Genomic DNA, 26,876 nt, shown 5'->3' with positions numbered 1-26,876 from the left:
CCTCTTAAGGGGAAACTAATCTGAAAGTAACCTGATTACCTAACATTACTGTTTACAAATCTGGACAGGAAACTAAGGTAGCAGATTACATTTACAAAGTAACCTACCCAACCCTGAATATAGGCATACAGTATATACACATTACTAAAAGAGCAGCAGGTTCATGTTGCCAGGCTATTCCAACCTCTTGCAATGACATTGCAAAGAATTTATCTCAAGGAAAAATGCCACAAAGTCTTGAGACATTAATTACAGATACATTCAAGGGGACAAAAAAAAGCTCAGACACACCGGTAGGATTGTCAAATGTTTACCTGGGTGTCGGCCATCAGTCTCTTTTGTGTTCACACAGCAAAGACCTTGGAAGTAGTCAGCCACTCAGCCTTGATAAAACAGTCCAAACCAGAAGGTGGCCGTAGCGTTGTTTGGCAATGTTTACAGTTGAAGTCAGAAGTTTACATACACCTTAGCCAAATACATTTAAACTCAGTTTTTCACAATTCCTGACATTTAATCCTAGTAAAAATTCCCTGTCTTAGGTCAGTTAGGAACATCACTTTATTTTAAGAATGTGAAATGTCAGAATAACAGTAGAGAGAATGATTTATTTCAGCTTTTATTTCTTTCATCACATTCCCAGTGGGTCAGAAGTTTACATACACTCAATTAGTATTTGGTAGCATTGCCTTTAAATTGTTTAACTTGGGTCAAATGTTTTGGGTAGCCTTCCACAAGCTTTCCACAATAAGTTGGGTGAATTTTGGCCCATTCCTCCTGATAGAGCTGGTGTAACTGAGGCAGGTTTGTAGGCCTCCTTGCTTGCACATGCTTTTTCAGTTCTGCCCACAAGTTTTCTATAGGTCTGAGGTCAGAGCTTTGTGATGGCCACTCCAATACCTTGACTTTGTTGTCCTTAAGCCATTTTGCCACAACTTCGGAAGTATGCTTGGGGTCCTTGTCCATTTGGAAGACCCATTTGCGACCAAGCTTTAACTTCCTGACTGATGTCTTGAGACGTTGCTTCAATATATCCACATAATTTTCCTTCTTCATGATGCCATCTATTTTGTGAAGTGCACCAGTCCCTCCTGCAGCAAAGCACCCCCACAACATGATGCTGCCACCCCCGTGCTTCACGGTTGGGATGGTGTTCTTCAGCTTGCAAGCCTCCCCCTTTTCCCTCCAAACATAACAATGGTCAATATGGCCAAACAGTTCTATTTTTGTTTCATCAGACCAAAGGACATTTCTCCAAAAAGTACGATCTTTGTCCCCATGTGCAGTTGCAAACCGTAGTCTAGCTTTTTTTAATGGCGGTTTTGGAGCAGTGGCTTCTTCCTTGCTGAGCGGCCTTTCAGGTCATGTCGATATAGGACTCGTTTTACTGTGGATATAGATACTTTTGTACCTGTTTCTTCACAAGATCCTTTGCTATTGTTCTGGGATTGATTTGCACTTTTAGCACCAAAGTACGTTAATCTCTAGGAGACAGAACACGTCTCCTTCCTGAGCGGTATGATGGCTGCATGGTCCCATGGTGTTTATACTTGCGTGCTTTTGTTTGTGCCGATGAACGAGGTACCTTCAGGCATTTGGAAATTGCTCCCAAGGATGAACCAGACTTGTGGAGGTCGACAATTATTATCTGAAGTCTTGGCTGATTTCTTTTGATTTTCCCATGATGTCAAGCAAAGAGGCACTAAGTTTGATGGTAGGCCTTGAAATACATCCACAGGTACACCTCCAATTGACTCAAATGATGTCAATTAGCTTTAGAAGCTTCTGATAGGCTATGACATAATTTTCTGGAATTTTCCGAGCTGTTTAAAGGCACAGTCAACTTAGTGTATGTACATTTCTGACCCGCTGGAATTGTGATAGTGAATTGTAAGTGAACTAATCTGTCTAAACTATTGTTGGAAAAATTACTTGTGTCATGCACAAAGTAGATGTCCTAACCGACTTGCCAAAACTATAGTTTGTTAACAAGAACATTGTGGAGTGGTTGAAAAACGAGTTTTAATGACTCCAACCTAAGTGTATGTTAACTTCCGACTTCAACTGTACGTGCGTATTGCTTATGGTCTAGATGCCAAGCTATCTGCGCTAATGTTCCTATTTAGTAGAAACCCCTTGTTGGCACTAGCCAGATGGCCACAGCTAGATAACTACCTAGCAAGACAATGAAGAAACAATTTAATTCACTCTCCATAATCCCATACTGCCAGTGCCAGCCCAAAGCCAAATGTTTAGTTAGCTAGCTAACGTTAGCAGCTGTTTCATGGAAACTAGCTAATCCATTGTGATTTAAGTATAATGTCAAAACTAGCTAGAGGTTAGCTAGCTTGGAGGAAGCATTTCCTGTTGTGTGCGTTGCGTCTGTGCACTTCGCTATCTAGCTAGCAACCAACCCATAGCCTACATTGCATATAAAGTGTGACTGGCTCATCCGTGGATGAATGGAGAAAATGCCCTCTTTTAAAAATACATTTGTTGGCTCCCCCATGTGAAGGTTTGTGCTCTCTCACTGGCTCAAAGTAAAGTTCTTGGCCACTGACGAGTGTTGAGGTAGGTTTGTCTCTACTGGGTCAGAATGCAGCAGGTACAACTTGTTCTAGCAAGAGAAGAAACGGCCTCCCACTGTGATAAGTACCTATTGGAAATCTATCGGCAGTGAGATTCTCTGTGCGTTTCATGCTTAAGACGTAGCCTGCAGGAAAAGGGCAGACCGGTTATAGTTGGATGGACTAAAGTGATTACGACTGCAACCGCTAAACCACCAGATATCAATTCAGGACTGGAATGCTAAATTACCCATTATCCCTCAGTGTGTGACTGTGGGGGACAAGGGTTTGTGTGAAGACTGGCTGACGAGGAAGGGAATGACTCATCGCCCCTGGACAAGGAGCTCTTTCACCTCGAATGGTCTGTGTTAGTCCTCCTAGCTAGGTCACACCCAAAGGCTTAAGACAATACAAACACAAGAGAGGGCAGGTAGCAAGCAGAGCTGAAAAACAAAGGTATGCTGTATTACATGTTGTTGAGCTCCTTTCAGAAAATGGTTAGGCCTAAACACTGGAGGCACTTTTGATGTGCCTGAAGCTCCTAGCCAGATGTGCCTGACAGCTCAAACATTCTCTAGCGCAGGGGGGTCAAACACACGGCCCACGTGGTTTGAGAAAAAACTAACATTTTTGATCACCGAAATGAAAGCTAGACAGTAAGGAAGCATCGGACATTCCAAAAACGATAGAGGACAATTTACAAATTGAGCGTAAAAAAACATTTTCAGTGCGGCCCTCTGGACCTTGAAGAGCAAACGCAGCCCACGTGGAAAAACGTGTTTGACACCCCTCTGCTTTAGCGGATCCCTCCAATCATGGCCTCCAGTAGTATTCACCCTCTTCAGTGGCAAGTACATATCACATCTGGAGATAAGGTGGTACATGGGGGAACATTGGGATCAAAAGACAGCTTCCAGTGACTGATTGCTGGCATCCCACCGCCGACACCTATGACACAGGCTCGCCATATGGATGGATGTTATCTATAAGTGCACTTCAGTGAGCAGCATGGTACTGATAAACCATGGTGGGGTCAATGGAACGTCCCTTCTAAATCTTATTTCCTTTCTGGTGTTTATCACATTTGGTCTTTATCATTACTGTGCCTCAAACTGACACCATGTTGGCTATTTTTTATTTTATTTAAATAGGTCATGGCTGCAATGACAGATTTTTCGACCCCGTCCCTCTGGAAGCGTCTTTCTCAAAGCTACGGATCTGGATCTGTGTTATTTTACTCACACAGATTTTCCTACGTAGCTGCTACTCACACTCCACGTTTCTTTCTTTACTCACCCTCCTTTGAACCATGATGATATGATGTAGGCTGTCTCTGCCCATATTTCTGAACTGAAATAAAAACCTGCGGCGATATTAATTAATTGAGTCTATATTTGATCAAAGTACCAAGAATTTGACTACTTTGAGTATTGGCAAGAAAAATAATAAATGATTGTCCATCTGAAATTTCATGAGTATCAAGTATAGAGGTCGACCGATTGTGATTTTTAAACACCGATACCGATTATTGGGGGTCCAAAAAAAGCCGATACCGATTAATCGGCCAATTTTTGGGGTCCTCCAATAATCGGTATCGGTGTTGAAAAATCACAATCGGTCGACCTCTATACTTGATGCTCATGAAATTTCAGATGGACAATTCATTATTATTTTTCTTGCCAATGAGGTGCATGCCTTGGATTTTAGACCGGTGCAAAATCAAGATCTTCTGTGGCAGAAGTCTATTGAGACAGTCTTTAGTGTTGGCACAATACAGAAATTTGACTTCGATACTCAATGCCATCACGATACCAAAATTATACCACGGCAAAAAAAGAAGCCGTATTAGCCATTCACAGAATGACTCTTAATCAAGACAAATAAAACGTAGCTACTGTTCTGTACAATTGTCAGGCATCTTTTGAGTTAAATATCAATCAATTTGACAGCCATGTATGCAATAATGCAAGTATTTCCTGCCGTCAGGGGTAAGCCAATTAAAAATGTGATTCGCATTTTTTTTTTAAAGATATGTTTTTTAAAACAATAAAATGTTTCACATTTTCAAACAGTCCATTTAGTAAGGCCCGCGTCCATAGAGACACATACCAGCTCTACTGGTAGTACTACTACTACCAGCAGTACTACACCTGCACCTGTCGACTACACAAGTTGTTCTGCTTCCACGACCACATCCAATACTAGCATCAGTAATTCTACATTTGTTGTTAGCCCAGTTAGCATGGACACTGACAGTTGTGAATCTGATGCAGCCGAAAAGCTACTGCCCCCTTACCTGGGAAAGCACCGAACAGACCGGAACGTTGGACCATCGAAGAGGCGCAAATATGATGAGAACTTCATTGATTTGGGGTTCACTTATACTGGGAGTAGTGCCCTTCCTCAGTCACAGTGTGTCATGTGTGCAAAAGTACTCTCACACAACTCGATGAAACCTTCACTCTTGCACAGACATTTAGAAACAAAACATGGCAATTTGACAAATAAGCCATGGGAGATTTTTTTTTTGCGAGAATTAAGACAACTTTCGAGTAGTAAGACATGTATAAAAGCAACCGATACCATTAATAAGAAGGGTCTAGAAACGTCTTATATGGTGAGTTACCGAGTGGCTAGGACAGGCAAGCCCCATACTATTGTGGAGGACTTAATTCTTCCTGCTGCCGCGGATATGGCTGGGACAATACTGGGGGAAAAGGCAAAAAAACTATACAGACAATTCCTTCATCAAACAACACTGTTTCACGACCCATCAGTGACATGGCAGGAAATATTTTGAAACAATTAACTGCTTCACATACAAGCCAGTGAAATATATGCATTACAGCTGGATGAGTCAGACGTGGCGGGCCTGGCAAAGCTCCTGGTCTATGTCCTAGAGGTCGACCGATAAAATCGGAATGGCCGATTAATTAGGAACGATTTCAAGATTTCATAACAATCTGTAATCGGTATTTTTGGCGACCGATTTGCCGTTTTTTTTTTTTTTTTTTTACACCTTTATTTAACTAGGCAAGTAAGATTAAGAACACATTCTTATTTTCAATGAAGGCCTAGGAACGGGGGTTAACTGCCTTGTTCAGGGGCAGAACAACACATTTTTACCTTATCACCTCGGGGATTCGTTTTTGCAACCTTCCGGTTACTAGTCCAACGCTCTAACCACCTGCCTTACATTGCACTCCACGAGGAGCCTGCATGGCAGGCTGACCACCTGTTACGCGAGGGCAGCAAGAAGCCAAGGTAAGTTGCTAGCTCGCATTAAAAACGTATCTTAACATAATCACTAGTTAACGACACATGGTTGATGATATTACTAGTTTATCTAACATGTCCTGCGTTGCATATAATCGATGCGGTGCCTGTTAATTTCTCATCGAATCACAGCCTACTTCGACAAACGGATGATGATTTAACAAGCGCATCTGCAAAAAAAGCACTGTCGTTGCACCAATGTACCTAACCATAAACATCAATGCCTTTCTTTAAAATCAATACACAAGTATATATTTTTAAACCTTCATATTTAGTTAATATTGCCTACTAACATGAATTTGTGTCACTTCTCTTGCGTTCCGTGCAAGCAGTCAGGGTATATACAGCAGTTTGGGCCGCCTGGCTCGTTGTGAACTGTGTGAAGTCCATTTATTCCTAACAAAGGGCGTAATTAATTTGCCAGAATTGTACATAATTATGACATAACATTGAAGGTTGTGCAATGTAAGAGGAATATTTAGACTTAGGGATGCCACCCGTTAGATAAAATACGGAACAGTTCCGTATTTCACTGAAATAATAAACATTTCGTTTTCGAAATTATAGTTTCCGGATTCGACCATATTAATGACCAAAGGCTTGTATTTCTGTGTGTTATGTTATAATTAAGTCTATGATTTGATATTTGATAGATCAGTCTGACTGAGCGATGCTAGGCACCAGCAGGCTCGTAAGCATTCATTCAAACAGCACCTTCGTGCGTTTTGCCAGCAGCTCTTCGCAATTCTTCAAGCATTGCGCTGTTTATGACTTCAAGCCTATCAACCCCCAAGATTAGGCTGGTGTAACCGATGTGAAATGGCTAGCTAGTTAGCGGGTGCGCGCTAATAGCGTTTCAAACGTCACTCGCTCTGAGACTTGGGAGTGGTTGTTCCCCTTGCTCTACATGGGTAACGCTGCTTCGAGGGTGGCTGTTGTCGATGTGTTCCTGGTTCGAGCCCAGGTAGGAGCGAGGAGAGGGACGGAAGCTATACTGTTACACTGGCAATAATAAAGTGCCTATAAGAACATCCAATAGTCAAAGGTATATGAAATACAAATCGTATAGAGAGAAATAGTCATAATTCCAATAACTACAACCTAAAACTTCTTACCTGGGAATATTGAAGACTCATGTTAAAAGGAACCACCAGCTTTCATATGTTCTCATGTTCTGAGCAAGGAACTTAAACATTAGCTTTTTTACATGGCACATATTGCACTTTTACTTTATTCTCCAACACTTTGTTTTTACATTATTTAAACCAAATTGAACATGTACTATTATTTATTTGAGACTAAATTGATAGTATTTGTATTATATTAAGTTAAAATAAGTGTTCATTCAGTATTGTTGTAATTGTCATTATTACAAATTAATAAATTTTTAAAAAACGGCCGATTAAATCGTTATCGGCTTTTTTTGACCCTCCAATAATCGGTATCGGCGTTGAAAAATCATAATCGGTCGACCTCTAATATGTCCATTACGTTTATGGGGGGGTCAATTAAGGAAGACATCCTCTTCTGCAAACAGGAGAGGATATTTTTAAAGTACTGGACAGCTTTGTGACATCAAATGGACTTTGGTGGTTAAGATGTGTTGGCGTCTGTACTGATGGCGCAAAAGCCATGACAGGGAGACATAGTGGAGTGGTAACGCGCGTGCAAGCAGTTGCTCCCCGCGCCACTTGGGTACACTGCAGCATCCATCCAGAGGCTCTTGCTGCCAAGAAAATGCCTGACAGCTTGAAAGACGTTATGGACACTACAGTGAAGATGGTTAACTTTGTTGACGCAAGGCCCCTGAACTCTCATGTATTGTCTGCACTATGCAATGATATGGGCAGCGACCATGTAACGCTTTTACAACATACAGAAGTCCGCTGGTTATCAAGGGGCAAAGTATTGACGCGTTTTTTTTAAATTGAGAGGTGAGCTTAAAGTTTTCTTTACTGACCATCATTTTCACTTGTCTGACCGCTTGCATGATGAGTTTCTCACACGACTGGCCTATCTGGGTGATGTTTTTTCTCGCCTGAATGATCTGAATCTAGGATTACAGGGACTCCGCAACTATAATCAATGTGCGGGACAAAATTGAGGCTATGATTAAGAAGTTGGAGCTCTTCTGTCTGCATTAACGAGGACAACACACAGGTCTTTCCATCATTGTATGTTTTTTTGTGTGCAAATGATCAAGCTTACGGACAATGTAAAATGTGATATAGCGAAGCACCTGAGTGAGTTGGGTGCACAATTACGCAGGTACTTTCCTGAAACGGATGACACAAACAACTGGATTCGTTATCCCTTTCATGCCCTGCCTCCAGTCCACTTACTGATATCTGAACAAGAGAGCCTCATCGAAATTGCAACAAGCGGTTCTGTGAAAATTGAAATTAATCAGAAGCCATTGCCAGATTTCTGGATTGGGTGGCGCTCAGAGTATCCTGCCTTGGCAAATCACGCTGTTAAGACACTGATGCCCTTTGCAACCATGTATCTATGTGAGGGTGGATTCTCGGCCTTCACTTGCATGAAAACTAAATACAGGCACAGAATGTGTGTGGAAAATGATTTAAGACCGAAACTCTCTCCAATACAACCCAATACAATTTAAGATGGTTAAATAAAAGAACAACAGTTTTGATTATTATTATTTGACAAAAACTCATTCTTATGTTTAATAAATGTATTGTATGTGTGTGGCAGGCTTACAATGATGGCAAAAACCAACATTTGAGAGTGAGCTGACCCTGGTGCTAGAGGGGGTTCGCAGCTGGAGGTTGAATGTTTGAAGGGGTACGGGACTATAAAAAGTTTAGGAACCACTGCATTAATGAATCAATTATACAATGAATTTGACTTAGTTTTTACCAATCAACTACATAACAGTAATCATTTATTTGAATGGTAAATCTCTATTGATAAAATGGGTAAATCTATTGGATAGGCAGATTAACAGTAAAGGTGAATGCATTGCCTACTCAATAGGAGTGTGTGCATGCATTGAGTTATTGAGCTTGTCTTGGCTGGATTATATCTGTTTCCCTTCCAATGTATACTCATTTTTACTTACATAGTACTAGGGTAGTGAATTGATGTTTGCGTCAGCTGTAAGCTAGCAAGGAAAGTTAGCCTACAAAGCTAAATAGCTAGCAAGCTAACATTACCGTTATCTTCTTGCATTGTAAAGTGCTGCAGCTGTATAGAGGTTGTTTTGCGAACAGTAATGAACGTTTTCAACATTTCATGTTGCATTATTCAAGTGTCTTAACTTGTGCAGCATGAGTTGGGAGCGAACATGTTGCAGCCCAGACTCAGTGGTTCCTCAGGACAGGCTGGCTAGCAATCTCTGTATACCGTGCAACACTGGTGGGATCTTACTCAACACACATCTTACTGGAAGTCAATTCTGAAGGAACTGGTTCAGAAGTAGTTTGTGTCCTTTACACATATTTCTGCACCAGAGGTTTGTTTTCATAATGATTTGTTGGCAGGACTCTGATACTCTGCAATGTCAACCATCAGTGAGAAAAATAATTGTTGCCCTGTCGACACATTCCAACTCCGACTGTCACATCCATCCATCCAACGCTGCAACCAATTGATGAGATCTGTCCGAGAAGACGCAAATCATATAGAATTCTAATCAAAGCTCAACGGCAAACTAATTGATGTTTACAGATCTCCATTGATGTTTAAGATAACAGAGCATTAGCCTATTGCCCTCTGAAGATTGTCACTGAGGCATGACTAAACTGTGAGGATACATTTTAAATGTTGCAATGTGAAGCCATCAGCGTGTCCCCCACAAGGGTTCCCTTGTATTCATGGTAAGGAGTGGCTATATGGCCTAATCCATCAGATTAAGGTGGATCTCTTTCTACCCCTATGCTATCGGTGACAGATCACAGTGAGCCACAGGGATGAGAAGAATGCAAAAGATAATGTCAAGCCCAAGTCTGAGAAAGACTAGACTAAAGCGTAGGCTATCCAACAATATTCACTGCAATAATTGTAGGTCTGTATCCCCAAGACGACAATGATGAACCCTATTCAATTAGGATATTTGTTCATATGGACAATCAACCTGTGAATACCCTGGTAACACACAGATAAAAAACTTGACTAGTCTGTTGATGGGATGTAAAAAGTTAAAAGAACCATATAAGCAAATAACGGGAAAACTAAAGTCGTAACACTTTGGCAGGATAGGGAGTAGTGTTTTAGTTAATGATATAGGCCTACTTGTTATCTCTCCCAGACTTCCACACAGTCATTAAATATTAGGTCTGAAGGCCACTGTGACAAATAAGGCAACGGTTGCATCTTCTGAATCCACTGTCACATTACTCAGCTATGGGCTAAAGACCACCTAAACGTTTCAGTGCTAGGCTTGCTCGCAGAGCCGAATGTGCAATCTTTTACACTTCGTACACTGGAGTCGTAATTAAGCGTTTAAATAAATACTGGCGCCAGAAGCAGTGCTTAGACAAACAGATTATGTAGGCCAGGTTTCTCATTACAGCCTACTCATTTGGAAGGCATACATTTCCTCATGTTTATGCAGAAAACCAACCTTGATCAAACTGAGATAAAATGACAAACCTGGTATTTGAGCCCACTGGAGCCATGTATCCTATTAGCTCTACTTTCAGACCACTCCTTGTTCCTGACAACTCTAGGTGATTGTAACAAGGTGACTAGGTTTGATGTTGTAAAATGATTAGGCCTAATCTAATTCTGGTTCCCATAGGCAGGCCACGGTTCCAGTAGTAATAGATTATACTGCTTTGTGACGTACAACATCTCCATATTGTTACAGTATGCCCGGCAGTTGCGCTGTCCGCCTCTCAAGTTTATCAGCCATCTCAGTTGTATGTTTACTGTAGATAACGGCCACTTAAACCTTCTGAAAGAGTGCCTTGATCTTTCAGTGAACCATTTGTGGTAGAAACAAAATTTAACAACAGATACAGGCTCCAAGTGTAAACTCTTGAAAAGAAACAAATAGGGCTGGACTTACAGGGCTGCCCGCTGGCCCGGGGAGGTTTTGGAAATCCTCCATGCCACTCAATCTACGTCAATAGGCCAGTGAAAAACAGATACAGTGCTAGGTCAAGGGGTCTGAATCATTTCCGAATGCACTGTATTTATGAATGTACACACACACACACACACACACACACACACACACACACACACACACCAAAAGTTTGGACATTCCTACTCATTCAAGGGTTTTTCTTTAGTTTTTACTATTTTCTACATTGTAGAATAAAAGTGGAGACATCAAAACTATAAAATCATGTACAGTAGTAACCAAAAGTGTTGAGATTCTTTCAAGTAGCCACCCTTGCCTTGATGACAGATCTGCACACTCTTGGCATTCTCTCAGCCAGCTTCATGAGGTAGTCACCTGGAATGCACCTCTATTTACAGGTGTGCTTTGTTAAGAATGTATTTGTGGAATTTCCTTCTTAGTGCGTTTGAGCCAATAAGATGCGTTGTGACAAGGTAGGGGTGATATACAGAAGACAGCCCTATTTGGTAAAAGATCAAGTCCATATTATGGCAAGAACAGCTCAAATAAGCAAAGAGAAACGACAGGCCATTATTACTTTAAGACATTAAGGTCAGTCAAACTCTGGAAATGTTTTATAACTGAACGTTTCTTCAAGAGAAGTCGCAAAAACCATCAAGCGCTATGATGAAACTGGCTCTCATGAGGACCGCCACAGGAAAGGAAGACCCAGAGTTACCTCTACTGCAGAGGATAAGTTCTTTAGCGTTACCAGACTCAGACTGCAGCCCAAATCAATGCTTGAGTTCAAGTAAGACACATCATCATCATCAACTGTTCAGAGACTGTGTCAAATCAGGTCTTCATGGTCGATTGCTGCAAGGAAACCACTACTAAAAGGACACCAATAATAAGAAGAAGAGACTTGCTTGGGCCAAGAAACGCATGCAATGGACATTAGACCGGTGAAAATCTGTCCTTCGGTCTGATTTTTTGTTCCAACAGGCGTGTCTTTGTGAGATGCAGAGCAGGTGAACGGATGATCTCCGCATGTGTGGTTCCCACCGTGAAGCATGGAGGAGGTGTGATGGTGCTTCGCTGGTGACACTGTCTGTGATTTATTTAGAATTTAAAAAAGGCACACTTAACCAGCATGGCTACCACAACACTCTGCAGCGATACACCATCCCATCTGGTTTGCCCTTAGTGGGACGATAATTCGTTTTTTTACAGGACAATGACCCAACATTCCTCCAGGCTGTGTAATGGCTATTTTACCAAGAAGGTGAGTGATGGAGTGATGCATCAGATGACCTGGCCTCCACAATCACCAGACCTCAACCCAATTGAGATGATTTGGGATGAGTTGGACCGCAGAGTGAAGGAAAAGCAGGCAACAAGTGCTCAGCATATGTGGGAACTCCTTCAAGACTGTTGGGAAAGTATTCCTCATGAAGCTGGTTGAGAGAATGCCAAGAGTCTGCAAAGCTGTATATATATTTTGATTTGTTTAACACTTTTTTGGTTACATGATTCCGTGTGTTATTTCATAGCTTTGATGTCTTCACTATTACTCTAACTAAGCTGTTAGTTTGTTATGTAGATTATTTGCCACACACGTACCACACAAATAGCCCAGCTTGAGCAGAATATCATCTGTCGGGCAGAAACAACGTGCAGCTCTCAAACAACTGGTGGTCACATGGAGTAGCCAACAGTGCCTTCAGAAAGGATTCATTTTTCCACAATTTGTTGTGTTATAGTCAGAATTTAAAATGGATTCAATTAAGATTGTCACTGGCCTAAACACAATACCCCATGATGTCAAAGTGGAATAATATACAAACTAATTAAATATGAAAAGCCTAAATGTCTTGAGTCAATAAGTATTCAGCCCCTTTGTTATGGCAAACCTAAATAAGTTCAGGAGTAAAAATTTGCTTAACAAGACATAATAAGTTGCATGGACTCACTCTGTGTGCAACAATAGTGTTTAACATTATTTTTGAATGACTACCTCATCTCTGCACCCCACCCATACAATTATCTATAAGGTCCCTCAGTTGAGCACTGAATTTCAAACAAATTCAACCACAAAGACCAGGGAGGTTTTCCAATGCCTTGCAAAGAAGGGCATCAACTTGTAGATGGTAAAAAAAATATATAAAAAAAATAAAACTGCAAGAAATCTAGTAAAGAAATGTACTTTATGTTCTGAATACAAAGCATTATGTTTGGGGCAAATCCAAGACAATACATCACTGAGTATCCACTGTTCATATTTTCAAGTATGGTGGTGGCTGCATCATGTTATAGGAAGCTTGTCATCGGGAAGGACTAGATAATTTTTTAAATAAAAATAAACGGAATAGAGTTAAGCAATTCTAAAGGAAAGCCTGGTTCAGTCTGCTTTCCACCAGACACTGGGAGATGAATGGCTTAGTTCCAGTTATGACTTTTTTTTTTTTTTAAACGGCTTTAAAAGGCCTCCAGAGTGGCACAGTGGTCTAAGGTACTGCATCGCAGTGCTAGCTGTGCCACTAGAGATCCTGGTTCGAGTTCAGGTTCTGTCGCAGCTGGCCGCGACAGGGAGACCCATGGGGCGGCGCACAATTGGCCCAGCGTCGTACAGGTTAGGGGTGGGTTTGGCCGGATGTTCTTGTCCCATCGCTCACTAGCGACTCCTATGGCGGGCCAGGCGCAATGCACGCTGACACGGTCGCCAGGTGTACAGTGTTTCCTCCGACACATTGGTGCGGCTGGCTTCCAGGTTAAGCGGGCATTGTGTCAAGAAGCAGCTTGGCTGGGTTGTGTTTTGGAGGACGCACGGTGTCGACCTTCACCACTCCCGAGTCCGTACAAGAGTTGCAGCGATGGGACAAGACTGTATCTACCAATTGGATACCACGAAATTGGGGAGAAAAAGGGGTATATATATATATATATATAAAAACTGCTTAAATCCATAGCAAGACTTGAAAATGGCTGTCTAGCAATGATCAACAACCAACTAGACAAGAGTTTGTAGAATTTTTTTAATAATAAATATTGTACAATCCAGGTGTGCAAAGCTCTTAGAGACTTACCTAGAAAGACTCAAAGCTGTAATTGCTGCCAATGCTGATTCTAACATGTATTGACTCAGGGGTGTGAATACTTATGAAAAGGGGATATATTCCATTTTCAATAACTTTGCAGATTTCAAAAAACATGTTTTCACTTTGCCATTATGGGGTATTGTGTGTAGATGGGTGGAACAAAATATATTTAATCTATTTCGAATTCAGGCTGTAACAACAAAATGTGGAATAAGTCACGGGGTATGAATATTTTCTGCAGGCATAGATTAGACAGATTAGATTTTTAAAAAATGAAAGACCTTGAAAGTGGTCTCCCGGTGTAGTTTAAGCATTGTTGTGGACTTACAACATCCAATAATAGCTTTGGGAAACTCTCGCTCTATGTGAGCTTAGTAAGGCCTGTGTATCAATAATGAATAGAGCCTGAAACATTCCTCTGCTACTCTTGCTGCAGTTGTTCCTCTGTCTGACAGTCTGTGCACAGTAGAAGCTGAACAATGTATAATAGGACAATACAAAACTAAAATAGAAAACAACGCTGTGCCATGACTTGCATGAGATGGGGAAAGGATAGATATTTGTGGCTTGTGTATTGGGGTCATTCAAGGTGAGCATGGTTGCTGCCAATCAATTGAATATTTGACTAGGGCCAATTCTTTTTCCAAATGAATTGTCTATCAACAACAGTGTCCTTGGCTTTATTTATTGCAGCATAATTGTCTATGCAAATGTGTTTACACAGTAGCATCAGCATGTCATTGTGTGACGTGAATGGATATATTGAGTCAAAAGGTGCATTGAAGGGCCAACTACGCAATCTTATGCATTGTGAGTGTTGTACGAGTGAGCCGAGTGGAAAAGAACTTAGCACAGACGCTCTCCATCTATTCATCTTCCATTCCCATTCAAAGCACCTCTGTTCCAGGTGGCAGTTGGTTTACCCCAGGCAAATATTGACCACAGATTCGACCAACGGCCCAGAAGGCGGGTGAGTAGGACTCGGGCCTCTCAGGAGAACAGAATAGGGCACTGCCGCATGTCATTTTAGTTTGAGCTGCCATGTTTGCATTACAAATGGAGGTGTGACATACTTGATTCGCCAAGGCATATATGAGAGGTTATTGTACCTACCTGGTCACCTGTTGCCTAAACATACTGTCGGAGTAGACCCAATAGAGCTGCAAAGCCTTGTAGGCCTACCAATGTAGTCCAGTCTTCAGCCTAACTCCTCATATCAACCCTATGCCATCTTTATTAGTGTTGTATAATACTACCGCCATGACCCTTCGCAGGGTTCTACCTAGCATATAAATCGGCTACTAGTTGAACTGAACGCCAAACTACTTGTGCTTTGATGCATTACACATTAAAATGTGGAACAGGGTAATTTATAGCAGTGTGTTAAATAGCTTGTTAACACACATTCCCTCTGTTAATGGTTAGACATTAACTGGTGCTAACCGGTGCTTCTGCACGTTGACTCTGTACCAGTACCCCCTGTATATTGCCTCGCTATTGTTATTTTACTGCTGCTGTTAATTATTACTTTCATTTCTCTGTTTTTGGTGTATTTTATCTTAAAATGGCATTGTTGGTTAAGGGCTAAGGGCTTGTAAGTAAGTATTTCACTATAAAAAGGTCTACACCGGTTGTATTCGGCGTATGTGACAAACAAAATTTGATTTGACAGCATTTACGAGAGACAAAGATCTAGGCCAAGTCCAATACATGTCTACCAATGTACAGTACAGATTGTTGAGGTAAAACCATAGGCTAGTCCTGAATGTGGGCCACAACTCATGTGAACAATGTTTGTATTGAGGACTTCAATGTTAAGTGTAGCTAGGCCAATACATTGTTATCAGTCAATATGGTCTGTACTCTTTAGACCTATATCAGTGTTGGCACACTTGCTAGAACATTTAATAATCTGAGGATCTCTCTATCACCACACTCTCTGCTACAATAAATCATATTTAATTCCAAAGCTACATTGACACATAGGAAGATCTATTGCTTAGGGGAATAAGGGAGATTGATTGTAGGTCCTTCTTATCAAATGAAGGAAGTCTAGTCTTGGAGAAAAAGACCAGCGCAAGCAAAGCCAGTCTGACAGGGCAGCAAAAGAACATTTAAATAGACAACGGATGCAGCTTTAGGCTTAAAAAAAAAGAGAATGAGATCTCTGAGCAGGACACAGGCAGGAACCTGGGGCTGAGCATTGCAGCTACCACAGCAGATTATAAACACAGGGGTTTCAGCATAATCAGAAGCTGAAGGTCACACCACTGTTCCCGTTTGTTTCGCTCACTCAATCTTTCACATCTGCCTCTCTCCTCCTTTCCCTGCATTCTCCTTTCTACCTATTTCCCCGTCTTTCTATCGCTCACCTCTACAATTTCCTCCCTGTTCCTCTCCATCTTCTTTCTCCATCTAGACCGTCAACTTGCCTCATCCTGACTCCCTCCAAACCACTGCACCCAGCTGGGCGCTCTCCCCATCTTCCCCAAGGACAGTGGGCTTCCCCCCCTGGGTAAGTGGGACAGTCCCTCTCTGGCATGGCCACAGGCTGGCACTCACCCAGGCTCAATATTATGTTGCGGAGAAAATGGCAGGCTGCTGGCTCTTAGCAAATGGCAGCAGGGGACGCAGCAGGGAACACTGCAGGGGCATGAGAGCACACCGCATACAGGAAGAGGAGAAACAGAGAGAGGGAGGGAGTGGGAGATGAGGGCGCGAGAGAGGAGAGGAGTGTCATGATGAGAATGAGTGAGTGGAGATGGGACGAGCACTGCATGAAGAGCAATAAACAAGGAAAGGAGGTGAGAAGTAGCAGTGCGAGATGAAATGATTGCAGTAAGGTGAAAGACAGGGAGTGGCGAGGGGACCACAACCAGTGGCAAGGAAAAGGGAAGAGGATAGAAGTTAGACTACACACGAGTGTGTGTTTCCCATTGCCAAACATCCTGTGTCAACAAAACAGCTTTTAACAGGAACAGTGGTCAAAGATGTCCCCTTGATGAGACTACACACGAGTGTGTGTTTCCCATTGCCAAACATCCTGTGTCAACAAAACAGCTTTTAACAGGAACAGTGGTCAAAGATGTCCCCTTGATGAGAACTTGAAATTATTTCAGTCTAGCCTATGCCCAAAAGTGCAACAAAAATGTGCTTAGTCACGCATCACATTGTGTCAAGGAGCACTGATTGCGCCTTCCCACTTCAAAACATGACCTAAGCGTATGGTCATCATTCCCAGGAAGATCACTTACTATGCAGAATACAGGAAAACAAGTCCAACCAATACAAGAGTCACCTAAGGACTAACAATTAGCATATCCTAGCTTGTTGAGTGAGTTTATCTGTGACATCTTTATGCAGAGTACAAGAGAATGTCACACCACTCCATAATCACCTATTGACTTCAAGATGTAGTATTTTCCCATCTCACATGGCATAATTCCCTGCTAGGGAACAAACCATATATTCTTCAAACTAACATTTGATTGGGGTTCAAAGGGTATATACTCAGAGTATCAGGAAAGACATCATTCCTCTTGATAATGCTGAAATGAAAATCAATGACATTCTTCAAACACCTAGATTTTCTGCTCACCTCAATGAACTGGTAAGAGAAACATGGGTGCTTTACTTTTTCTCTGTATAGGCTATGAGAATAAAACTCAAACTGAACCTCAAACCAAATAAACCAGCCTGACAGTGCAACTCACCTAATTTCATTAAAGAGGCCAGCAACACCCACAACGAGATCTCGAAAGGCACCTGTATGTGATGGTAATCTAGAGCCAGGACAGGGAAGGCCTTTTTTGTGTAGTTAGTACGGACGTGACTGCCTTCTATCCCTCTGTGGTCGTCGTGTCCTCCGGTGTTGTCCTGAGCGCTGATGTCCGGTGAGCTGGCAGCTCCAAGCGTCAGTACGGTGCCCTCCAGAAATATCAATATCACCAGAAGTAGGAGTCCCCGCTCCAGAAAACTTTTGGAGCCAGTGGGTGAGTGTAAAGATACCCGAACAGACATGTTGAAATTCGTTTTTAGAACTTAAAATAATTTGGGGGGGGGGGGTTGTGAGCTGGAAATCGTGTAGTTAGCGTGTATTAAAACACTTCCCTCACTGGCAACTGGTTTTCCAAAGGACCGACAACATATCCACGTCCGACGATAGGCTGGCTAGCTAGCCAACTTTAGTGAGCTAGTTGAGATGGATGCAGCAGTTCCAGGTACTGTAGCACACTGGCTAACAACATTCGTGAAAGCAGGAAACGTAGAAAGTCCCCGAGCTAGCTCTCCTTCCAGGCACCGAGAGCTCAAGACACGGCTACAGTGCTGTGTTAGCTAGCAAGTTACATACCCTCTCCTAAATACCACAACTTTGAATTGAAAACTTGTTTCAGATACCGACAGCGTAGGTTAATCTCTTCCGTGAAAGATGTCATTGCTCACCGCCGACCGGTAAAAAGATGCGGCTCATACAATTCCTGTTCCACAAGAAGATAAATCTCATCGATACTGTCTGCGGTTACAGCTGACCGAAGTCCAATGTTGACCTTGAATGAAACGTTTAGAACTGTCACGTTGCAATTGTGGGGGGGGATCATAGATATTAGAACTGCATCCCATGCTTTCGCATCCGTGTATGCGCCGTACCCTGTCCCGACAAGACCTTATTTCAACTCAGTCAGTATGAGGAGCTGTGGCTCCATCACACCTTTTCTAGCTCCAACAGTGACTCCTTAAGGTTATCCCTCCTCAAATGTGCTCCTTGTAGTGTGATGTTAGCGAGATATATCCCAACCTTCAAAACGCACACCCTTTCGCGGAGGGTGGAGAATGGGGAGGGAGCCCTTTTTTTTTATTTTCGAACAGTGACATCTATTGGAGAGGAGGTCTTATATTATATTCACGGATATTATATTCTTATGTTCACGTATGGAAAAACCATACATTTCCTGTTCAATAGTCTGACTAGGCCCAGTGGGTAATCGCGCCCATCACTATGGCTGATCTACCTGGATTGCAGGGCAGAACAAGGCCATGGCTATCCTGAAGTATCTGGCATCTGTTGGAGCTGATTGCACCATAAACTCCATGTTATTTAAGTCTTCAATGTAGGCTAACTCAAAATGTACCTCTAGGATGAGAATATCTTGTTGTAAATACATTCGTTGAAAAGATAGCCAACTGGAATCTTTTTTTCTTTTTTTTATGATTTTCAATTCAATGTCAACATTTTGTTATGGAAATGGTGTGAGTCCAGCCAAAAACATTTCACCACCCCTTCAATATCAAATGGGTGTTATATGGAAATGGGTGTGTTTTCTTGCGAGTACACCCAAAACATGTTGTCATCCATTTTGTAATTACAATAGGGCTATGCCTTGGATGGTGACACTATGTCACGAATAGCATACTGTACACAACCTATTTTTGTTTGTTTACTTTGACCTTTAGGGTAGTCTGTCATTGTGTTTAGTGTCTCCCTGTAGCGCTTTAACCCCCACAGCTTGCCAAATACAGTTGTGCCATACCACTGAAGGTGTCTGGCTTGTAATTACTGTGGTGGGAAATGGTGTGGTCATTGAGAGCGGTTTGCACCTAAAAGAAAATGAACTGCTCACAACAATTAGTGTAATAACACATATGAGGATGAGTAGATCAGATGCTGCTGCTGATTACCATTTTGGGTGTCACAAAGTATTTAAAGGAGGTGAAGGTAGTTGAAAAAGTGCTTTTTATAGGAAGCATTTTGAAGCACACGCTGATCATTGTGAACATTCTTATTCATTTACAGTGTTGTATATTGTACTGTCAAAGTTGTAATTAATCGAAGGGGATTAAGTTGTGTAGCCTCTGTCTGACCTGCCAGCACCTGTATGCAGTCTATCACAAAGATAATAGCTGCATTAATAAGTTATGATGAATACCAATAAAATGCCTGTGTGGGTACACTTCATGCCTCTGGGGCTCGGGCACACACATTGGCATGGGGAACTAAGTGTCCTTGCATGCACCCTTGCACTCTGTTCCTGCAATGCCATAAAATATTGAAGTGCAGCACGATAGTGAGACACGCACACACACACACACACAGAGAGGTTTGCTGTGACTATTTTTAAAATACTTCTTCAAGTAATGTTGCACAATAGATTTTTCTAATTTGCTTGAGATAAAGAGTACGATAAAAGTCTGGTAATACACACATTTTAAGGCCAGGAGAAAGTTAATTGAAATTGATTTCCACCATCCAAAATCTATTTGGATGGATATGAACAGTTGCATAAATGGCCCAGCTTACTTTTATGGGTCGTTCCATTCGATTTCAATCACTTTTCGACTGCACCTCTTTTGATTTGAACAAAACGTTCTATACATATTTTCCAATGGTAGAGGTGTTCAGAAAGTAACTTTTTGGACCTGAATGCCAAAACATTTAGGAGATAGAGGTCCTCATAGTTGACCCATGCATGTCTTCATCTCTGGAAAAGATAAACGATTGAGTTTGATATAACTGTATATTTCATAGTTTACAAACAGGGTTGTCAAACTTTTTGATTATTTACTTATTTTTAAATCTATTTTCTTTCAATTGTTTATCCTTAAATGTCAATTATCTAGCCACAGCATGCTCTTGAATACAGGGTGTCATGTTTTGGCTTATAAATGTATTAAAATTGGAATACATTTGAAAATGCAACTTTCAAATGGTAGCACAAAGATGGTTGGAGGTCCACACATCAGAGAGTGTTGTTGACTTGAATGTGAATAACATGCATTTCCATTTAAGTCAAAATTCAAAGGTGGGTGGACCGGCGGCCATCTTTGTGGTAATCATTGGGAGTTAAAAATTGTATTTAAATATCAATGGTGTACCAGCTAAATGACATTGGTCCGAAGGGATATGTCCATTCTATTAATTGTATTTCTATGATTGAAATGACACCCACCCTGTATTCAAGAGTAATCTGTGTCTCAACCGATGGCGGGCACAACACAAACACCTCAGATTATGTAAAATAGGGTCTAAAATACAACATATGTGAGCAAAAAAATCAGAGTTGATGTGTTTTTAGATCATTTACGTTAAATGTAAAGAAAGAAATTATAAAATAGTTTGACAATCCTGTTTGTAAGCTTGATATTAAACTCCAGTGATGAAGACATTGATGTCTCATGGTAGGGTGGGGTATGTAAAATGGCTCAACTTTGAGCACCTCCATCTCCTAAATGTTTAAGCATTCAGGTTCAAAATGTAACTTTCTGACCACTTCACCATGGGCAAATACACTGCTCAAAAAAATAAAGGGAACACTTAAACAACACAATGTAACTCCAAGTCAATCACACTTCTGTGAAATCAAACTGTCCACTTAGGAAGCAACACTGATTGACAATACATTTCACATGCTGTTGTGCAAATGGAATAGATAACAGGTGGAAATTATAGGCAATTAGCAAGACACCCCAATAAAGGAGTGGTTCTGCAGGTGGTGACCACAGACCACTTCTCAGTTCCTATGCTTCCTGGCTGATGTTTTGGTCACTTCTGAATGCTGGCGGTGCTTTCATTCTAGTGGTAGCATGAGACGGAGTCTACAACTCACACAAGTGGCTCAGGTAGTGCAGCTCATCTGTGCTCTTCACAGATGAAAGCAGGTTCACACTGAGCACATGTGACAGAGTCTGGAGACGCCGTGGAGAACGTTTTGCTGCCTGCAACATCCTCCAGCATGACCGGTTTGGCGGTGGGTCAGTCATGGTGTGGGGTGGCATTTCTTTGGGGGACCGCACAGCCCTCCATGTGCTCGCCAGAGGTAGCCTGACTGCCATTAGGTACCGAGATGAGATCCTCAGACCCCTTGTGAGACCATATGCTGGTGCGGTTGGCCCTGGGTTCCTCCTAATGCAAGACAATGCTAGACCTCATGTGGCTGGAGTGTGTCAGCAGTTCCTGCAAGAGGAAGGCATTGATGCTATGGACTGGCCCGCCCGTTCCCCAGACCTGAATCCAATTGAGCACATCTGGGACATCATGTCTCGCTCCATCCACCAACACCACGTTGCACCACAGACTGTCCAGGAGTTGGCGGATGCTTTAGTCCAGGTCTGGGAGGAGATCCCTCAGGAGACCATCCGCCACCTCATCAGGAGCATGACCAGGCGTTGTAGGGAGGTCATACAGGCACGTGGAGGCCACACACACTACTGATCCTCATTTTGACTTGTTTTAAGGACATTACATCAAAGTTGGATCAGCCTGTAGTGTGGTTTTCCACTTTAATTTTGAGTGACTCCAAATCCAGACCTCCATGGGTTGATAAATTGGATTTCCATTGATTATTTTTGTGTGATTTTGTTGTCAGCACATTCAACTATGTCAAGAAAAAAGTATTTAATAAGATTATTTCATTCATTCAGATCTAGGATGTGTTATTTTAGTGTTCCCTTTATTTTTTTGAGCAGTGTATGTATGGAAAGTTTCGTTCAACTCAAAAGGGGTGCAGTCAAAAAGTAATTGAAATCAAATTGAACGACCCTTATGCAAGGCGCTTTAGTCATGGCATGATGCTCTCATTTGCATAGTTTGGAAAGTTCATTACGTTTGCTCTCATTTCAATCATGGAGAGCAAAGCCAACATTTTGGCAAGTCTGGTCTATATTTGTACACATAAATGTGTACATTTATTCTCTCCTCTCTATTGTGGCTAAGGTCATGGTTTCCAGTGTTTGCTTCAAGGACTCAAATTGCTACAACATGACTCCAAACTACATCAAACACTTTGAGGAAATAAAAAGAGACGTCGTTTTGGTCCGTGGATATGAACCAAATTACCCAGGACGCTTAAGTTAAACACATGTTTGTCTTGTGTATTTTTTCAGCTTGGTTAGTGCAGATATGTACATTGTGTGTTTCAAAAGGCACATTAACCCAAAGGCCTCAGGGCTCAATTCTGAAATCTAATGTGCATTGGAACCAAGATAACCACAATAAAAATATGATTGTTTGATGTCTTTTTGGATAATATTTTGTTACCTTTGAGCCTTGTTTTACAACCCTAACCCAATAAACATCACATGATTCTTTTAGAAACCAAATTACTCCAAATTTGCAAAGAACTTCACTAAACGAAAGCATTCCCTTCCATTTTCAGGTTACCAAAACCAAAGCCAATATAGCATGAAGCCTTTTTGGGGTCACATGATAGCTTTAAAGTGTATATTTTTTGCCTGTCTCTTAATGGAGTTAACAGGTCACCATGTCTTCTCATCCAACCACATAATGTGGAACAAAACAAGCCAATTACACCCAGGCAGCATTTCAACCTGCAGATGGGGACTGGGTGTGATTTCTAGCATGTTCCATATGATTCAGACCCATAGACTTAGATAGACATCATATCATTGTATCTGATCCATTATGGCGTCTGTGAGAGGATGGGCAGCGCCATTGAGGCCATCTCCATTTTGAGGTAGTCAATTTTCTTCTACTACTACTTCTATGAGTTAGCAAACAAACTGAAACTGTGCATACTGCCACCTGGAGTGTGTTGTTTGAACAGGTATACATCCCAGGTTGGCGATTAACTGCTCACAAGTATAGTTCATTGGCTGATTCCTCCTGGTGACCTTGATGGAATTATGTGATCCTTCCTTAACCCATAGGAAATCCCACCCAGTTGACTACTTCAAAATGGTGAAATTCCTCAATGGCGCTGCCGCAGATTGATATGAAGTGTAGAAGTCAACTTTGTTCTAAGGGAAGAAAGAATCTGATTGGTTTAGGGGGCAGAACAATTTGATTGGTTTCTATGTAGTGGTCAGAGCCTGGTAATATCAGGATGTATGATGGGACATAAACCTTCCAACTTTAATGACTAATTTCTCTGAATGTGAAAAAAACCCATCACCAAATTCACTGGGAATACATTACATAGGATGAAGAAACAATACTCAGAGACGCAGCTCCATACTACTTGTCAGACACAGAGAACTGATACTCGTTGTTGGGGTGAAATTGGCGTGGGGTGTGGAGGGCTTATTCAACTAAATATTTTAAGTGACGAGCTGACTTACTGGTATATTTGAGACCTAGCTAGCTATGACGCAATGTTAGTATAGCTATCTCCTAGCCAACCAGCTCTGTTTAGCTTAGCACTTTACATTGCTTCCCTCGGGACAGCATAATTGTCCATCCCATTTGCTTTTTCATACAGCTTATTCAACTTAACATTTCAATAAAGCAAATGTTAGCTGACTTACTTGTATATTTGACACCTAGCTAGCTAGCTAGCTAGCTAGTGTCATGACGTGGCCCTTTCTGGGTATAGATCATGGCTTCCCACTCTCTCCTACACCCAGGTTCTGTTATCTCAGGTTGTAAATTCCTGGAGGAGACTGTCTCTCACTGGCCATGCAGAAAGAGAGACACAGAGAGAACAAAGGATTTCACATGGCAAACTCCTAAATCCCCAAAATGAGAATATGAAACAAAATGTCTACTTGTGAGAAGGTGGGAATGGTCCGTAGACACTTAAGGGACGGGTATGACGAGTGTGTTTCATTTGGTGTCCTCAGAGAGGACAGGAAACACACATAACTGTGTACATTGTGTACATTGTGTAATTTCTCAATTATGGAGTTTGCATCTAATTCTTGTATAAAATGAATGAGTAAAGATGAAACTATTTGTGAAATGATGTAATGTGATGTTAAACCTTTAATGTGGGAGAATTGTATTCCCTTTTAAAGTTTAACTAAGTCATTGGCCCGCCCCCATGAGCACAGACATGATCAGGCGTCATTTTCTATTGTTATGAATAAAACCCCCTCCTTAGGATATCCTCTTCAGACCACGCATACCTCGGTGGAAACTGAGGTGGCACAGATTTGAGTTTAGACTAAGCAAACCCACAGCGTGAGCTGTGATTGCGAATAGTTTAGACCATGCGTACCTTGGTGGAAACTGAGGTGGCACAGGTTTGAGTTTAGACTAAGCGAATAGTTATTGAATTCCTAACCATACCATGTGGAGCATTGGCTACACAGCTGGAAATGGTTCAACTCTGAGACTATCGATCCCTACAGAATAAGAGCAAATCTTAGATACTAATTACTAGTCTGCAACTAGAAATTATGTAAACCTGGGATGTGATTACCGACAACCGCCAAAACATCTAATTTATGAGAACATTTCTGAATGGTACTCTGAAGTATCAATTCTAACCACAAAAGACTTTGATCTTCAGGGAAACAGAAAGAAACTCGGATGAACTCTCCAGCAGATGGACTGACGATTCCAACAGAGAACACGACACATGGGCGTAAATATATATATTGATTGCAATTATTCCCGAATGAGTGAGTGTTCATGTGCAAAGGATTAGCATTTCAATTAATATAATTATAGTAGTATAGTGTGTAGTGATCTTTTTTGTCTTTCCCGCTCTTGCTCAGTCCACACCCACTTCCCTGTGTCCACCAAGCCGTCATATCGGCTTAGCCCACTAGGGAATCTTCCCTATCATTTGTTAGTAAAATATCTATTGTTGTTTGTTTATGCATTTCTGTGATTATTTAGTTAGTTAGTAAATAAATGATTAAGCCAATTGGTGTATGGATGATTTATAGTAAAGGCTGAGTTCATGTTGATAACCAACAATTTACGAAGTTTGGAATGAGACTGACGTGAGGTAAATAATAATTCATAATAAGAAGACTAATTGATCAGATATTAAAATATCTGAAGACTTATATTAGGAAAATTATAACTTTGTAATCTTAAGATTTTCCTTGGTGCCCCGACTTTCTAGTTAATTACATTTGCATGATTAGTTTAATCACGTATTAATAATTACAGAGAATTGATTCGATAAAATAGCAGTCTTCACTTTTAATGATGCCAAAGACATGACACTAGGTAGCTCTATTAATTCAGCATGAGTAGCTAAGAGGTTGCTAAAGGTTTAGCTAGCTTTCTCTGTTTAGCTTAGCATGTTGCTGCTAGCTTGCTACCAGAGACCAGTTGTATCTTAGAGATATTGTAAAATGTGTCTGACTACTGTAACATAATAATGATTTCTAAATATTACAACTTTTAACTCAAAGTTTTATTTACAAGATTTTCAGTTCAAACCTCCACCATGTTTTTAAAAGTTGTGCATCGGTTAAACTCCGCCCATTGACCTTTTAGAAACCAATCGGATTTGTTTTGCACTAAAACAATCTGATTCTTTCTGCCCTTGGAACAAAGTTGACTAAACTTTATGTCAACCTGCAGCGCTGCCCATGCTAAAACAGGCTTTTGGGCACTAGAGTCCTCTATCTATCTCTATGTTCAGACCATTTTTTTTTTTGTAGCTACCAAAGCCACTGTTTCTATACCCCCCACGGTGTATATGGAAAACATTAATTCTAAACAGCACTGTAGGACCATGCTCACACACTCATGAAAAAATGAACAACTCACACACTTCGACACAAACAAATAAATGCACACTGTACTCATAGAAATAGCCTATGCCCTAAGCCTACGTCATTGAAAACAGGTCAGCAACTAAAAAATGATAATAATCGTAACCTTGAGTAGACAGTGTGCTGTTTTGTAAAGCCTGATGAAATAATAACAACAATACTGTATTCATTGTGTTGCCTGCTTTATTTACTCCACATGGCCGGGCCGTTGTGAGATCATGCTTAGATACCATCTAACGTCTAAGCACTAATGTGATTTTGACTGGGCTACGTCAAGAGACCTTTTCATTAGTGGCAAACCACAAGATCCCTGGCAAACTGCTAGCCTGGTAAAACCAGACTGAACGCTGTGCTCAAGTTAAACAATGGTGAGTGTAGCATTCAAATTGGTTTAACCAGGCTAGCAGACTGGTACCGTCTCATCCTATCCACAACATGCAG

General features: G+C 41.3%; 1 protein-coding gene across 1 annotated transcript in view; it reads right to left on the bottom strand.

Moving 5' to 3' along the window:
- Positions 1–18,816, bottom strand: part of LOC115177122 (sodium/hydrogen exchanger 1) — a 42,758-nt gene extending 23,942 nt beyond the window's left edge. The window contains exon 1 of the mRNA XM_029737660.1: positions 17,681–18,816. Coding sequence (XP_029593520.1) covers positions 17,681–17,987 — 307 coding nt within the window. The 5' untranslated portion in view covers positions 17,988–18,816. The remainder of the gene's footprint in view (positions 1–17,680) is intronic.
- Between the last annotated feature and the right edge of the window lie 8,060 nt (positions 18,817–26,876).

This window comes from Salmo trutta, chromosome 37, assembly GCF_901001165.1.
Source record: "Salmo trutta chromosome 37, fSalTru1.1, whole genome shotgun sequence".
NCBI lineage: Eukaryota > Metazoa > Chordata > Actinopteri > Salmoniformes > Salmonidae > Salmo > Salmo trutta.
This window is presented reverse-complemented; position numbering and strand designations above follow the sequence as displayed.